General features: G+C 34.4%; 3 protein-coding genes across 3 annotated transcripts; 2 read left to right on the top strand and 1 right to left on the bottom strand.

Moving 5' to 3' along the window:
- Positions 1-563: 563 nt before the first annotated feature.
- LOC106425036 (serine/threonine-protein phosphatase 4 regulatory subunit 3-like) lies at positions 564-3,173 on the bottom strand. Its single transcript, XM_048745636.1, has 8 exons — positions 2,581-3,173; positions 2,187-2,267; positions 2,008-2,107; positions 1,857-1,941; positions 1,726-1,775; positions 1,351-1,412; positions 957-1,016; positions 564-869 (listed from the first exon to the last, which is right to left on the bottom strand). Exons 1-8 carry the CDS (start codon positions 2,623-2,625, stop codon positions 765-767), a joined length of 588 nt encoding a protein of 195 aa, XP_048601593.1. The 5' UTR covers positions 2,626-3,173; the 3' UTR covers positions 564-764.
- A 5,659-nt stretch (positions 3,174-8,832) lies between these two features.
- Positions 8,833-13,948, top strand: LOC106403034 (beta-D-xylosidase 1). Its single transcript, XM_013843878.3, has 7 exons — positions 8,833-9,638; positions 10,254-10,535; positions 11,641-11,810; positions 11,893-11,990; positions 12,068-12,412; positions 12,500-12,913; positions 13,060-13,948. The coding sequence occupies exons 1-7, from the start codon at positions 9,219-9,221 to the stop codon at positions 13,647-13,649; spliced, it is 2,319 nt and encodes a 772-aa protein (XP_013699332.2). The 5' UTR covers positions 8,833-9,218; the 3' UTR covers positions 13,650-13,948.
- A 194-nt stretch (positions 13,949-14,142) lies between these two features.
- Positions 14,143-16,575, top strand: LOC106403044 (protein trichome birefringence-like 4). The gene is made up of 5 exons (XM_013843888.3): positions 14,143-14,816; positions 14,880-15,075; positions 15,140-15,336; positions 15,416-15,574; positions 16,090-16,575. The coding sequence occupies exons 1-5, from the start codon at positions 14,371-14,373 to the stop codon at positions 16,448-16,450; spliced, it is 1,359 nt and encodes a 452-aa protein (XP_013699342.1). The 5' UTR covers positions 14,143-14,370; the 3' UTR covers positions 16,451-16,575.
- The last annotated feature ends 1,349 nt before the right edge of the window (positions 16,576-17,924 follow it).

The following is a 17,924-nucleotide window of genomic DNA, read 5'->3' as shown; positions in this document are numbered from 1 at the left end:
ACAATAAAAGAAAAGTCAGATGTAAAATCTCTTTTCCGTAACCTGACCAACTTGATTGGTTTTAGAGAAAATTTGGGAAAATACATTTATATGAGATTCAAATTTGAAAACTACACTACTATTTAATTTCTTTGAAAACCACCCTTTTGTATATATAAAATGCCTAAATTATCCATTCAGATAATTGAAAGCTATTGTAATATACTTTTGTAATCGTGTCATATACTTTTCTATACTACGCATTATTTATATATTACCTTCTCCTTGCAACATAAGATCCAAATATTAAGTTGCAAAAACGAAGAGTACAAAATTTATCAAATCAGCATTCCGTAGGAATATTAGTCCCTGAATTCATCAAACATCCGTGTATTTCCAATGCCTAATTTCCAATGCTGCATAAAGTTCTTCTTTCATGTACCATCATATGTATAAAGTATAACAATTTTAGTCAAAGGAACATTACTAAAAAAATGTATATGACGCACCTGATCTATATAATTCACTTAATAAGGATGTATGCATATTTTGGTTTATAACTTATATGATTTAAGTCTTTATGATTCATTAAGTTATATATGGATTTTAATAAATTTTTAAACATGAGCAACAAAAATACACACGAAACCTAAAACACACATAAATCATTTTGATTTAAATTTGGTTCTTTTTTTTTTAATTTAAATCAAAATGAGGGTAAAATGTCTTTTTACATATAAGAAAATGTAGTTTTCAAAAAATATAGAACAAAGTGTATGCGAATCCTAACTGATGCCCTTGACAATGTTGAACATCATGTGAAGGCAATCAAGTTTTTCCAAGTCCTCACACATTTCAAATACATTCATCAAATTGTCAAAGAACTTAACCTGCATCGAGTATCAGGAAAGAAAGAAGGTTAAGCAAAATATCTTACCAAAAAAAACGTAGAGCTTAGGAAGGCACAAAATACTTACATCCTTCAACATAAGTCCGGCTAACCGCATCTGACCTTTAATGCCACTTTCAGTAACAATCTGCAGGGAAGACGGAAACAAAATACTTGAAATTATCGACAAAGTAGAGACCTAGAATGCCAATTCGGGACATTCATGGTACTGCTTAACACAAGAAACTTCCACAGATAGAAAACACACACTGACGGTATAGTTAAGGATGATAACATACAATTGTAGGCATCCGATAGGTAATCAAGGGAAAAAATAAATAAAGTCTCAACCCTTACAGTAGATATTACAATTAGGGCTGTTTTGTTGCAGTTATCAACACCAATGAGAAATGTAAAGAAGAGCAAAGCATCTTAACTGACCACAATACAAAGAAATCACAAGATGAGTATTATCTTAGAACCTCGAGTATTTGGGGAAGATTAGAAATATCGACATCAGGGAGCTCCCTCAGCTCAGTGCTCACTGTCCAAGCAAAGATGATATTATTGTCAAGCACAAAATTCGTGACAGATTCATAAAAATATACAGTGTTCCTTTATTTATTTCCAAATACTTTAAAGTCCAAATTTTGACAGATGGTGCACAAAATCTGATAACTCTATGCAGGTGAACCTCTTGAACTACTATTACAGAAAAAATGCAAACTTCAAACTCAGACTTATGACACATTTAACAGAATACATATGAGAAAATGAGAAAGCATGTGATAAGAAGAAAATCAGACTAGTACAAGAGTTGAACAAATACTACACATACGGGCAGGAAAAACTCTTACTGTTAAGAGAACTGAAATGTAGATTCCGTTGCATAGTGCATATATGATTCCTGAATACGATGAAGCACCATTTTTGCAGTCAAGAGAATGATCTCCAAAATGGAAGCTCGTCCAAAAGGAAATTCACTTACCATATATGAGAGCATCCCGCAGTCTCTTGAAAGCTCAAAGCCAATTCTGTTGAGCCCTCTGGCTCTCTCCATGAGATAATAGTGTCTGTACATTGACACAGATATCACTTATCCAAACTCAAGGAATAGTTAATAAAACATAAACGGCTACCTTCTTGCTTCCTGTAGATATCATCAGTGCTGATCCGGTGAACGAGCAACGTCTCATGATCATCTTCATCAACCACATATAGACCAAGTTCTTCCGATCTCTGCATTGTGAATCATTTCCATTAAGCTACAAGTCTCTACACTGTAGAATCCTGAGAGCAGGGGAGATATAGAAGAAACCTCCACATAGTCCAAACTGACGAGTCCAGTTCCTCGATCATCCCATTTACCATCTTTGTCCAAGCAATAAACCTTCACTCTCTGAACAATAGCGACAAGTACTGTAAATGTGAGCTCATGAAACTTATAGACTGAACATTTGCTATCAGTTATAGTCAAACAGAACGCAAATCCAGTGAATATCATCTTCGAGATTCTCAGATTCAGAATCGCAGTCGCTGCGTAACTACGATACGAACCAAATCGCAATCGCTGCGTAACTACGAAACAACTAAGAATCGAAGAACCAAGATACGTAGTAGCTAGTCACGAATCTACGAGCACACACGCAGATTCTCATTTTCTCAGTTATCTCTCCCGCACAGGCTAACGAACGAAAAGAAAGAGAGCACACCTGCGTCGAACTAGTGTTGGATTGCGCGTCTCCCGGGGCGGCCATAGCTACCTTTTCCCCCCGCCGTAGATCTCGAATCGAGACGGTGAAGTCAGTACGGTGGCGATTCTTGAGAGTATAAGAGGGAGTAGAGGAGAAGCGGGAGATGAAGTTTGTTGAGGAGGTGACGAGCGAGAGAGAAAATCAACAGCAACTTGTAACGGCCTGTTGACTAAACGTTGACCAAAGAAAGCTTATTGATATTTCTTCTCTCTCTAGTTTCTCTCTCCTCACTTGTAATTGTATGGAATCGATTGTGTTTTCTTTTTTTTTTCGTCTATTATTGTTCCGTTCCTGCGCACAAGCTTCTTCCTAACGCAGTGAAGACCAAGTGGGAAAAACAAACAAAATTAAGCAGAAATATTAAGCATCGATTTTAAATCCTTATATATCAAGTTATCAACTATCCTTAAGGTATATAAGGAAAAAACGGAATATATCATGATAGATTGATTAGTGCTAAACAAACCCCAAACAAACCTAGATTAATTAAGTTAAATAATTTGATTAAAATACAATTAATGTGGATCACCAAACTATAAAAAAGACTTCTCTCTATACCCAACAGGCCTTTTCTAGTTAATGGGTATATAGGCTTTTGTAATGGAGCCCGCTTTAAATTAAGCCCATTAGTGTTTTCCGCAATTGACTGTGAAATAAAACCATATATTAAATGAGAAGCAAGTTTCAACACTATTTTTCATTTTGTAAATAATACTGTATATGTGAATCTTGTGATGTAGTTCATTAACTATGCTACTGTCCTTTTCTAAAAAAATTATTCATAATTTTTTACTTTTCATTTGGTTTTTATATATCTGTTATAAATGATAAAATCTTCCATGAATCATCATAAAATAGTTGTTTAACATATGAGTAACCCTTCAAGAATAATCCTCTTGGTGATTTAATTCCCCTTTTCCTTAAACTTCATCAAAATACTATAGTGTTTTCTTAATTTGTATTGTTTTGAATTGTTTTTGCGAACTTATAAATATCATATATAGATTATGACGTATCGTGTAAAAGGAAGACACCATCAAATAATTAGGACCGGATGTGTTTGAAAGCAATGACCATGCAACCGATGTTTACCCAAACGACAAATCTTTTGATGTCTTATGGATTGGATCATAATTTAAGATTTGTCATCAAATTAGGCTTATCTCGGGCCCATCCTTAGCCTTATCTCTTTTGTCTTTCAGTTATTTTTTCCTTAAAAGTTATATTAAACTATAGTTTTCAGGGGGGGGGCGGGGAATACTACCTTCTATAGAAATCATAAATGTCAATATCGAATTATCGATCAGTATACTTTTTTCATAAACTATATAACTTAGTATATGATCTCAAAGATTTTAGAAAAAAATACAATTTTGATGCACATAAAAATCAATATATAGATAATATGATTAAATGCGATGAGTTGTGTGGATAGAGTGTAACACAATCCGAAAAAGGAATGAGTAGTTAAGATAGAGACATATAGAACTGTGTATTATCATTGGAAGGTTGGAAACAAGAAGACGCATTCTTGCATCAAAGACACGTTACGTTGCCAATTTAATCCTATACAATAACAGGGACATAGATAAAGATATTGTTAGTTGGCAGTGGCTCCAAGCGAACCACAAACCGTTATATCCTGAAACTATCTTTTTCTTTTTCTGTTATTTTGTGATTCACATATATACTATTATCATAAATTTATTTCAAGTTGTATAAGTTTGTCTATAGATATTACTAATTCATCATAAATGCTATTGTTTGTGAATGGATAAAGATGAGTTGTATATCCTCCAAATCTAGTCATCTATATTGCTCGTTGCATATCATGTAACAGACATCAATCAATAATTCGTATTGAGTTTCGAATACTTTTATATATAACCACTGAATGAATTATCGGATTTGAGAAAGATTAGTCTCCTCAAACATTTTTCTGTATATGTTGCGATATATGTATTGGTTGGTGAGATATATTCAACAATTTTTTGACTCGTTAGTATAAATTCCAAATATTTTTGTTGGTATAATATTCCGGCCAGTCTCAAGTTTATGATTAAAAAAAAATGATTACTAACTACACAAATGATACACTACCACAGCTACATATCTAGTTAAAAGTATATATATCAAAAACTATACGAATTATATAATTCACATAACGACATCCATGAACTATCACTAAAAACATGATTTCGATAACCGAAAAGTGTATGAGATTTAGAATTCAACATCTAATGAAAAGTCCGTTAACCAAACTTTTTAAAACAGACAATAACAAACACACATACAAAAGATTAAAAAAAACACCTAGATAAAACATTTAAATGCAACATTATATAACCAATAACATAATTAGAAGTTATCGGATTACAAGTCTGATATATAACGATGATGTTATTATGTGAATTATATAGTTAGTGTAGTTTTATCTAGATATGTAGTGTAGACTACATGGTGTATAGTTCATCTAAGTGTCAATTCTTTTTTCCTTTGAGATATGAACGAGTCATTTATCTTGGGTACGAGTGAATGATGTTTGCTGAAATAGATACGAATCTGTCATGGGTACTATTTTCTGAAAGAAAATGATTTGTTGGGGTGGATTAACACGAATTGACGTGGATTGTGATGCTGACATGGCAAATAAATGTCTTAATCATTACAGGGAAGGAAGTTAATGGAAACGGACCCATCGAATCATTTTTTTTTATTAAAATGGTGGTTCAACTGAAAACGAACCAGCAGGCCATATTGGCGAGTTTGAGTGGCGCCGAGCCGTTATCTGTCCACTGCAGAGAGCAAGAAGTAGTCGCTGCTCTGTGAAACAGCCTGACACATTACCCTTCCACTTTAACACCCACCTGATTCGAGCCTTCGCTCAAACCAGACAAATAATTCTCAGCTAAGAATGGACAGCCCAGAAACATGCCACACAGATCCGACCCGTGGATCGAACCAGTGTTCCACTCGGTCATAAACTCTCGTTACTTAGCTTGACGAATCATATTGAATTCTTTTTATTTATTTTTACTAGTTTTTATAGTATTCAAAATATTATAATATAATTTATAAAAGTATATTAAAACGACCCCTCACATCACCCAATAACCAACTTAGATATATACACACATTGACACACGATTAGAACCGTATTGTTTTGGTAAATATGTAGGTATGCGGTATGCCCTACGCCCCTACATATATCTGCTATAAAATAATAAAATACTTATTTATATTATTTTATTGTTAGATAATCGTGATGGTATTACTGGTATACGAAATTTAGATATCTAGACGACTGCGTAATCCACCTTTCAGAATTTTTTTTTTTTTGTCATCTGAAGTTTCATATATCACAAAGGTTAATATACTCAGCTTTATTTACTTTGTTATTTACATGTATTAACTGCTAAATCATGGGTTATCTTTTTGTTCTGTTGAAGGAGTTAATCATTTACTGTCGTGAGGTATGATTTGATATATCGCCGTCCATTAGTTTTATAACTTTCATCACCCACCGGCGCATTTCTTTATGTACTTTATATAGTTTTTTATTTATTTCTCCATCATTTCATGTTTATGGGTTTTATTAACTAGAAACTTTGGTACGTAGTTAAACTATAACTTCAATGGAATTTATAATCCATAATCTTATATGTATGTGGAGTCAAGTTCTAGTTAGTGTTTGTGCATTTTTAGTTTTCAGAAAATAAAGTTTAATATTTATAGCTGTAATGTTTATCCTTCAGAAAGAAGCCAAACTCCTGATTTGTAAATTGTACATTTATACAAAAGGTATTAACTGCTACTTCTGGAAGAAAATAAATAACCAAAGTAAAATGAAGCTTGAAGACTCACGAGAGAGTGTTTTTTTGTTGGGCATCACGTGTGTGTGAAGCTTTTTTGGTTGCTCAGACCACTTGTGAACTCTACACAGTTAAAATCATTCCACCAATCCCATTTCAGATTCCTTTTATTATTTATTATTCTGAAGTTGTTAAAACTTAAAACACAAGTCAGTTTTTTTCTTCCCGTAGCACTTAACCTTACCAACCGTGTGCGACACGTTGTTTTGATTCATTAGGTAAAAATAAGACGAAATTTTTGGGAGTAAGATAGTTCTGAAGCAAAAAATAATATACAAATATGGTAAGTACATTTATATGAAAAGGAGAAGTACAATACTCTGTCTCCATTTAGATTATATATATCCTATCTCTATGTTCACAAATGAATTATATAGCCTATATGTTTGTATCAAGTCCAAATTATTATAAAATATTGGGTAACTTATATAGAAAAACAACATATAACTATGTGTCTACACTAAACTGCTTATAATTTACGTACGAGATATAAATATATATGATGTTTCAAAACACTCATTTTGGTTGAATGATTGCATATACTTATAAATAGGGAATGGTTGCATGCATACATATCATTTTGGTTATATAAGCAACAACAACAATAATCATCAAAGGAGCCACTTTGTACAGCGATATTGATGCAGTGGGACTAACAATTTGATACACCTTGATTGATTAATTTGTGTATAAATGTGTTTTCTAACCATTGTTTTCAAAAACATGACTTTCTTAAAATAATACTTCCTCTGTTCCTAAATATACGATATTTAGGTAAAAACATACATATTAAGAAAATTACTTTTTGTCTAGAAAGTATCATTAAAACTATAAATTAATGGTATTTAACCAATTACAAAATAGACTATTAAACTATGATTGGATACACAGTTTTTAATAAAGTAAAAGTTACCTAGAAAAATGAAAACATATTATATATTGCAACATCAAAATTCTGTAAAACATTCTACTTTTACGAACATATGGAGTATGAGTTGACTATTGAATGAGCTATCAACCATCAATCTATCGTTAACGCTCATCTTGTTAGCATGTCAATCAACGAATAAACATTTAGTTAGTCATAAACAAAATAAGTACGTTTTAAATAATCCCAAACAATTACAAGTTAAAAAATAGTTTGCTGTATATTGTGTTCATTACAACTGCTACGTAGTTGGTTGTCTACTTGTATTAGCTACACCGCAAGTATAATCCAAGAAACAAAACAAGCGTAGTTTAAGTTGATGAGTCAATTTTTATTATTATTGATCAATGCCTAAAAAGTTCAAAGGAAAAAGAGACCAATAATCAATAACAACCCGGAAAGAGAGTGTGGGCAACATGACTAGATGCTGAATGACTATGATTTGGTGGAGAGTCGGCACCCGTGACAACCTTCTCTCCGTGTCTCTCAGCTTTTTAGGTCTTACGTTTCATTTTTAAATTTAATTTTCATACCTACAACTAAATGTGTATACGGTTCTATATACATTGTTTTGTATTTCTCTTTCTATTTTAACCATTTTCTTCCGAGGTCATCGTTTCGTGTGGCCATGCCCTTGTTGGTGTGGCTTTTGTTCCCATGCCTATGCAACAAATCGTATGTATATAATATTACGTGCTACCAACCTTAGCTTTTCCACCGGGGAACAATAATTCTTTACATATATTTTAAGTTTTTAACAAACTAATTTATTAAAAAAGCACTGATAGTGTATATCCCAAGATACTTCGGAATTAACTTGGCAGAGTATATATCAATAATATAAATAGTTGTTAATTTATAAATTATTATATAGTTAAACAGTTAGTACTTTTATATAGATACTAGTATTTTGTATGTGTAGTCCATCAATAATATAAATTATTGTATAGTTAAACATAGTTTTTACCAATAATATAAATGGTAGTCCTATCAATAATATAAATTCTTATATAGTTATACATAATTTTATCAAAAAATAATAAACATACTTTGTAGTCCTATCAATAATATAAACTGTTATGTAGTTATGCATAAGTTTATAAAAAAACATAGTTTTTAATTTGTCATTCGGTAGACAATGGCTGATAAAATAAGAGTATTAAGATTCCTCCATTAAATTTAAAGTCACATGTAAGCTGTATAATGGTGTGCAAAAAATGATTGGAGGATATTTATCTATCAGAAATTTGATAATCTACATGACTATGATAATTTTCTTTGATTAAAATGTGAATATTACTAACATTAATATCATATCATTGTTCTAGACTTCGAGCTAGTATAATGGTCACGGAGAAAACGTAGAAATTGTGGTATTTTTTTAGAATATGTAGAAATTATATATGCTGAAGAAAGAAAAAACTAATTGAAGTTTAAGAAAAAGAAGAACAATTAACTATTAAATATTACAGTTACAAGAAAAAAGTAACAGTTAATATGTTTCTTTCAGAAAGAACTAATAAATTTTTGTTTTAAATTATATACCAAAAAGAAAAGAAAAGTCTGATATATATATATATATCTCTTTTCCGTAACCTGACCAACTTGATTGTTTTATCTTTTATCTTATTCATGTTACAAAGAGTCGCTTACGGCTTATCCTTTGTCACCAATTTTGCCAAAGAAACTTCTCTATAAATATCCCCATTCACTTTCTTTCCCATGAAACTAAAAACACACAAACATCACAAGTTATACATATAAACACACACATATACAACACAGATATATATAAGATGTTTTGTAATAATAATTCATTATTAACCGGCAACAAAGTCGTAGGTGTACTTGTATTCCTCTTATGCTTGGTTCACTCATCAGAGTCACTACGGCCACTGTTTGCATGCGACCCGGCAAACGGGTTAACCCGAACACTCCGGTTCTGTCGCGTCAATGTACCGGTCCACGCGAGGGTTCAAGATTTGATCGGACGGCTCACGTTGCAGGAGAAGATCCGCCTCCTCGTCAACAATGCCGCCGCTGTGCCACGCCTCGGTATTGGAGGCTATGAGTGGTGGTCCGAGGCTCTCCACGGAGTTTCTGACGTTGGTCCCGGTGCTAAGTTCGGTGGTGCATTTCCCGGTGCCACCAGCTTCCCTCAGGTCATCACCACCGCAGCTTCTTTCAATCAGTCTCTATGGGAAGAGATCGGACGGGTGAGTATTAGAAATACTATGCTAATTTCTTATTAAAAAATATAATGCTAATTAAAGAAGATATATCTTAGAAAATGAGAATTTTTTTTTTTTTTTTTAACATTGAGAGTTCTAAATTTTATGATTTCTTTACGTGAAAAAACAACATCGACATCAACATCGTATAGCGGGTACACTAGACTGACTTTTATAGAGCGGGATGATCTATGTTTATATTTTTTTTGTCAACTTATATATTTTATTTATTTCTTTGAATTTTATAATTCACATGTTTTTTATCTGACTGCGACATGAGTGAGTCAGACATGTAAGGTTAGAAAGAAAATTCTAAACCAAAATAATAATAATATATTGTATTAAACAGAAATTTACTTTTGATAAAGGTTTTATATCTTATACGCGTAGTATACTTTTATACTATCTGCGATATTTAATAATTAATATGGTCATGATGGGCAAGCTAGCTATAACCAGCGGATAAAAAAACATGTATATACGGATAATTTATATTTCTCTTAATAAAACAAAGCAAATGTGTATGTAGGAATATCTTAATTAGGATTACTAAAAAGGAATATATTAATTAGAATTACCATGATTTAAAATAAATAATAGGTGGTGTCTGATGAGGCAAGAGCTATGTACAATGGAGGCGTGGCCGGTTTGACGTATTGGAGCCCAAATGTGAATATACTGAGGGACCCACGTTGGGGCCGAGGCCAGGAAACTCCCGGAGAAGATCCTGTTGTCGCCGGAAAATACGCCGCCAGCTACGTCCGGGGACTTCAGGGAAACGGCGCCGGCAACCGCCTCAAAGTCGCCGCATGTTGCAAGCATTACACTGCTTATGATCTTGATAACTGGAATGGGGTCGACCGTTTTCATTTCAACGCCAAGGTATAAATCTTATACTATTATACACTATCTATATTACATATTTATGTGTGTTTTGAAGTTTTGACTGCATGTTTAATTTCAAATGTATATTCGTTTTCATGTCAACGCCAAGGTATAAATCTTATACTGTTATACACTATCTATGTTATATATTTATGCGTGTTTTGAAGTTTTAATTGCATGTTTAATTTCAAATATATATTTTTACAACTGAAAATGTAAAAATCTTTAATGAAACGCTTATATAATTGGTTAGATATAAATGCTTAACTTCTTTTGTTGGTCGAAGAATGCCAATTACTTCTTAAATGTAAGATATTCTAATTAAATTTTGTGGGAATAGAAGAGAACTCGTGAGTCAATCTTTTTCTTACATCTTATAAAAAATTTAATTTAATATATTTTCAAATTTCTGTGGTGTTTTCAAAATATGAAAATGAAAACAAAATATTTGATTTTTTTTGCTGAAAAATGTAAATTTACGTTCTAAAATTAGAAAGCTCTATTTATATCGTTTTCTGTTATTTAAAGCTCCAGCCTCCATCTAAAAACGACTTGGATGTGACTGGATTCGTTTTCTTGGAAGGCTTATCGTCTTTTATCTCATTTCATGATCAGATTCGTTAAATTCAGAAAATAGCTCATATCTAGATATGTTTCAATCTCTATTCTAATTATAGTTCCGTATAATATGCGTCACTTCGTTATCTTGCAAAAGACTTTTCATCCACTGAACTGAATTTAGTATAAAGTAGGCAAAATGTGTTTATATAGTAATATGTATGCGTGTCACAGTCAGACAAACAAAACACTGGTTTAACATTATATACCAGCTAAGCCAATAGGCAGCGTGACTTTCAGTGATGTGGCATGTGCATAGTCGTATTCGTATGCTGTAGTTGTGGTGGAGAATCTTATCCTTATTGGTCATGTGGACCAACTATTTTCTTCTTCTAAGCATATCATAACAAAAGAAAAGATTCGTTTTCTAGCATAATAATTCAAAACATAATAGTCTATTAGAAAACTCATGATTGATGTTGCTAATTAATTTAGATAGCTAATGGGTTCAATTATTTAATTAATAAGTTGATGATGGATATAGGTCACCAAACAAGATTTAGAGGACACATACAACGTGCCATTCAAATCATGTGTTTACGAGGGAAAGGTCGCAAGTGTTATGTGCTCTTACAATCAAGTAAACGGAAAGCCTACTTGTGCTGATGAAAATCTCTTAAAGAACACTATTCGTGGTCAATGGCGTCTCAATGGGTAAGATTAAAAGTCATTGTAATCAACAGTTCATATTCATTTGACCCCTTCTCATACATCAGCTTAATGTAAATACATGCAGGTACATTGTATCAGACTGTGACTCTGTAGATGTTTTCTTCAACCAACAACACTATACCACAACTCCTGAGGAAGCTGCAGCTGCCTCCATCAAAGCTGGTAAGTTGTTTTCCACCATCCATGGATGTTTCAAACCGTTGACTACTTTGATGACAAAACATCATGTCGTATTGCAGGTCTAGACTTGGACTGCGGGCCGTTTTTGGCGATATTTACAGAAGGAGCGGTGAAGAAAGGATTGTTAACAGAGAATGACGTAAATTTAGCACTTGCTAATACCATAACGGTCCAGATGAGACTTGGTATGTTTGATGGAAATCTTGGACCATACGCCAATCTTGGGCCTAGAGATGTTTGTACACCCGCCCATCAACATTTAGCCCTTGAAGCAGCTCATCAAGGAATTGTTCTTCTCAAAAACTCTGGCCGGTCTCTACCACTCTCTCCTAGGCGCCACCGCACCATCGCCGTAATTGGACCTAACTCCGACGTCACTGAGACCATGATTGGAAACTATGCAGGTAGACAAGAAAATCCACTAAACTTGCATAATATTATCAGTTACATAATATAATACTAACTTTGTTTATGTATTTTTGGGTTGTTAGGGAAAGCATGCGCCTATACGTCACCGTTACAAGGAATCTCAAGATACGCAAAGACACTTCACCAAGAAGGTTGTGCTGGTGTGGCTTGTGCCGGGAGTCAAGGATTTGGCGCAGCCGAGGCGGCAGCACGTCAAGCAGACGCAACAGTTCTTGTAATGGGACTGGACCAGTCGATAGAGGCAGAGACACGAGATCGAACCGGGCTGCTCTTACCGGGTTACCAACAAAACCTTGTGACACGTGTGGCTCAGGCCTCTAGAGGTCCAGTCATTCTAGTACTTATGAGTGGTGGACCCGTCGATGTATCCTTCGCTAAGAATGATCCACGTGTCGCTGCCATCATTTGGGCCGGGTATCCGGGTCAAGCGGGTGGAGCTGCTATTGCTGATATCATTTTTGGTGCTGCTAATCCTGGTATGTTCTTGATCTAATTAAATAAATTTAGTAGATTTATTTTCTATATTGGTAACTTCATAATCACATTTGTTTTCTTTTATCATAATCACATTTCATAATTTCTTGTTAACTAATATTAGATATGTTTATGTCTCTTATGATAGGAGGTAAACTACCAATGACATGGTATCCACAAGATTACGTGACAAAACTGCCAATGACAATAATGGCTATGAGAGCATCTGGAAACTACCCAGGAAGGACATACAGATTTTACAAAGGTCTAGTGGTGTTTCCATTTGGATTCGGTTTAAGTTACACTACCTTCACTCACACTCTGGCTCAAAGCCCACTAGCCCAATTATCAGTTTCACCCTACAAACTCAACACTGCCATTTTCAACTCTTCATCTAACTCCATCAAAGTGTCTCATGCCAACTGTGGAACGTTCCCAAAAATGCCCCTCCACGTTGAAGTGTCAAACACCGGTGAATTGGATGGAACTCACACGGTGTTTGTGTTTGCCGAGCCACCAGAGAATGGGATAAAAGGATTGGGTGTGAACAAGCAGTTGGTAGCGTTTGAGAAGGTTCATGTCACGGCAGGGTCAAAACGCACCGTTCAAGTCGATATTGAGGCTTGCAAGCATCTTGGTGTAGTGGATGAGCATGGGATGAGGAGAATCCCAATGGGTGAACATAAATTACACATTGGTGAGATTAAACACACTATATTGGTCCAACCGCAGCTTTGACTGATGCATATAAAAGAAAGAAACAACAAATAAGGACAATCTCTTAACGAAGTGGAATGTCTCTGATTTATATTATAAGATAGAGAGATAGGTTATTTTCTTGTGAAATTACACAAGAAAGGTTTTAATCCATAAGGAAGCACCAAAGGCTAGCTTCTTGGATGTGTGTGTTTTTCTTTAATTTTATTTTCGTGTCAATTGCCAAATGTATTATAACTTGTAGCTCCCAAAATGTAAAAGGAGCTCTTGTAAGATGTCGAAACTAAAAAAAACTGAAAATAAATGACAGATTTGAGTAATGGTATCTTTATATTATATGGTTTATAAGGAAACTAACAGTTTGAGCTTGCAATCATTTTTTGTGGTTGATGGGTCTGGTTTAACAAAACAACTTCTTTTGTGTGGATTCTTGTGATCACTTTTAGGTATATTTCCTCTTCAATATGGTCTAATTTCATGGTAGTCAATAATATAATTCACAACAAACAAAGTGAAAATGTAAAAGAGGGGCTGTTAATGACTTTTACTCAACTGCTTAAATAGGGAAAACACAATAAAAAGCTCGTTTAAATTCCAACCGTTGGATCTCCCTTTTCCCTCCAAAGAGAGATCAAATCAAATACCAACCGTTGGATCTCGTTCTTATCTCTGTTTCTTTCTTATCTTTCCCCAGAAAACAGAGACAAGAACAAAGAAGATCGTGAGAGACGTTACGTTTACAATGGCGGATCTAAAGAACCTCTTCCTCATCACGAAACACCCAACAACGACACAGATCCTCATAACGTCTCTCTTCTTCATCTCTCTCTTCCTCCTCTCCTCTTCCCCTCTCCCAGACTTCTCCCACTCGCTCATCGTCTCCAGCTTCACCTCTCGCCTCCTCACCGCCGCGAACTTCTTCTCCTCCTCGAGCGCTTCCGACTCAAACACTCTCTACTCCGTTTCTCCTTCAAGTATCCGAGTCAACAACGAGTCCAAGAAGATGGATAAAGAACTCACTTCTTGCGACATATTCGACGGAGCTTGGGTCTCCGACGACTCCGACCCCGTCTACCTTCCCGGTTACTGTCCTTACGTCGAAGACAAGTTCAACTGCTTCAAAAACGGTAGACCCGACTCGGGCTTCCTCCGTCACCGGTGGCAACCTCACGGATGCTCTGTTCCAAGGTCAGTTCTTGTTTTTACTTAATTACAATTTTACCCTTGTGACTCTGTTTCTTGTTCGTTTAGATTCGATGGGGAGAAGATGCTGGAGATTCTGAGAGGGAAGAGGCTTGTCTTCGTTGGAGACTCTTTAAACAGAAACATGTGGGAGTCTCTCGTTTGTTCACTTAGGTCAACTCTGGAAGACAAGAACAGAGTCTCTAGGGTTTTTGTAAAACAGAGCAATCTCCACAACGAAGGCTTCTACGGTTTCAGATTCAAAGTAAGTAATCTTCACAATTATTCGTTTTTGGATTATATTTTGATGTGTGTGTTATATTTTGAAGGACTTTGAATGCTCTATAGACTTCATCAAGTCACCGTTCCTAGTTCAAGAATCAGAGGTTTTAGATGCGTACGGGAAGAGAAAAGAGACGCTGAGGCTTGACGTGATCCAAGAATCGATCACGAAGATTTACAGAAACGCAGATATTGTTGTGTTCAACACTGGTCATTGGTGGACTCACCAGAAAACTAATGAAGGGTATGAAACAAAAAGATAAGTTTTAATCTGTAATTTTGTAATGATGTGTCTTTAATGAGTTTTTGAATTTTTTTTTCAGGAAAGATTACTTCCAGGAGGGGGATAGAGTTTATGAGAAGTTGGAAGTGAAAGAAGCTTACACGAAAGCTCTTCGTACTTGGGCTGATTGGGTTGATTCCAGTATCAACAGTACTAGAACCAGAGTCTTCTTCGTTGGTTACTCTTCTTCTCATTTTAGGTGAGATTAGGTTTCTTGCGTACCAAGTAATCTCTGTTTTTTGGTTTGAATGCATGAGAGTAGGAGGAAATAGAGTTTAGGGTTTAGTGTGGGGAAGAGTTTTATTCTCATTTCAGGTAAGATTAGGTTTCTTGCGATCCAAGTAATCTCTGTTTTTTGGTTTGAATGCATGAGAGTAGGAGGCAACAGAGTTTAGGGTTTAGTGTGGGAAAGAGTTTTATTCTCATTTCAGGTATGATTAGGTTTCTTGCGTCCCAAGTAATCTATGTTTTTTTTTGGTTTGAATGCATGAAGTAAGAGGAAACAGAGTTAAGGGTGGGAAAGTTTTCTCATTTCTGGTAAGATTAGGTTACTTGCGTCCCAAGCATCACTGTTTTTATGTTTGAATGCATTAAAAGTAGGAGGAAACGAGTTTAGGATTAGATCCCAAGCAATCTTTGTTTCACCTATGCTTAGGGTTTAGTTTGTGGAAGAGAGTTTTGTTGTATCTCAGGCAATCTCTCTTTTGACTGCAGGAAAGGGGCGTGGAACGCAGGAGGGCAATGCGACGGAGAAACAAGGCCGATAGAGAACGAGACGTACACGGGAGGGTATCCATGGATGATGAAAGTGGTGGAGTCAGTGATCTCGGACATGAAAACGCCTGTGTTTTACATGAACATCACGAAGATGACTTGGTATCGAACCGATGGTCACCCTTCGGTTTACAGACAGCCTGTGGATGCCCGAGGAAGTTCTCCTGCAAGTGGAATGTTCCAAGATTGTAGCCACTGGTGCCTACCTGGAGTTCCTGACTCATGGAACCAGCTTCTGTATGCTACTCTGCTAGTCTCAAGTGGTTCCTTGCCTTACAGGTCTCTTGGAACTCTCTTATAAGAGGGTGCTCTTACTTTCTTTTTGATTAGCCACTCGTTTGTTGATCTTTGCAAGCTTTACTTTTGTTTTTGTAAGACTATATACTTTTTATAATATAGCATCGCGATTCCTAATACTTTTTATAATTGTTATATACTTTTATCAAAACTTTTTTTAATCTGCTTATGTTTATCTAATTCATCCTAAGGATTTGCTTTTCTATTTTGGTTAATTCATCCTAGAAATTTTGTTGGATAGAAGTTATGATAACACAAAAGAGAACTTACAAACTAGAGAGTCGAGAAAGTATACACATTTAATCATCTTGTTTGGTATTAATATCAATTATTAGAATGTCATTTTAATAATTCAAAAACACGAAAAATAAATTTCATCACAAGAAATCATTTGAAGACAAATTATGTTAAGTTTCATGAGCTTTTTACTTAAAATCAATTGGTGTTTCACTAGATTGTCCTAAGTTTCTTATATAATAGTCATGTCTCATAGAAATCCTCAATACAGAAGTTTTATATTCTCAGATGTCTTTTCGTAATAATATTTTCCACTATTTATTTCGACAATATCTCAGTCTAATATTCAGTTCGGACCGGCTGGACCTTTCAGGTTAGGCTGTTTAAGATTGATCAGACCTCATTCAATGAGCCGATCGATTTCAGTTTAGTTGGGCATCGCGGGTTCAGGCTTCGAAACAATGTTAATTAGAGCTTATTATAAACTTTCAACTTAAAAACAATTGGCCATGACTGTAATATTTATATATTATTTTAGTAGTTGTTCAACTAATGACTTGGGATTTTCATTCATTCTTTAACATCTTCTCTCATGAACAAGCGTAGGCAATCACGGGAACAACATCCACAAGGTGGTTTGACATCAAGTGGCTCTGATATCATATTAAGTTTATATATTTTATATGTTAGTATGTCCAATCCAAATTTTCAGAGCTTTATATTTTCTTGTTGTATTACGACTTTGCACTGTCTGAGTAGTGATTGGGCAGGGCCGGTATAAAATACAATTAAAATTTGACTTGCACGTCTGTGCGGGTAGTTTTTTATTTCATAAAAGTATAACTTTACTATTATCGCAAACATTTTAAATATATGATTTACATTTTAGTGTTATATACTGTGTAACTCTATAATCTTATTGGTTATGTTTCTTATTTGACATTATTTATATATAATTATTTACGTATTATATTTTACTTTCTTATTAATTGTTATTATATACTAATATATTTTTCGGTTCGGTACAATAAATTCATAATATTAAATAATCAAACAGAGAACTTCCTTCAAAAAGATACTTTTTAATTTCTACAGTTTGTATACAGTATATTTTAAATTTTTATTTAGTTATACTATGGAAAATATATTTGTTCATGATAATTTATATTTTCAAGTTGTATTTAAAAATATATTTTAGCATCTATTATTTTATTATATTTCTGGATTTTATATGTAAATAC

The sequence above is a fragment of the Brassica napus genome, chromosome A2, assembly GCF_020379485.1.
Source record: "Brassica napus cultivar Da-Ae chromosome A2, Da-Ae, whole genome shotgun sequence".
Taxonomy (NCBI): Eukaryota; Viridiplantae; Streptophyta; class Magnoliopsida; order Brassicales; family Brassicaceae; genus Brassica; species Brassica napus.
The sequence above is the reverse complement of the archived record's forward strand: the minus strand, read 5'-3'. Positions and strand labels throughout refer to the sequence as shown.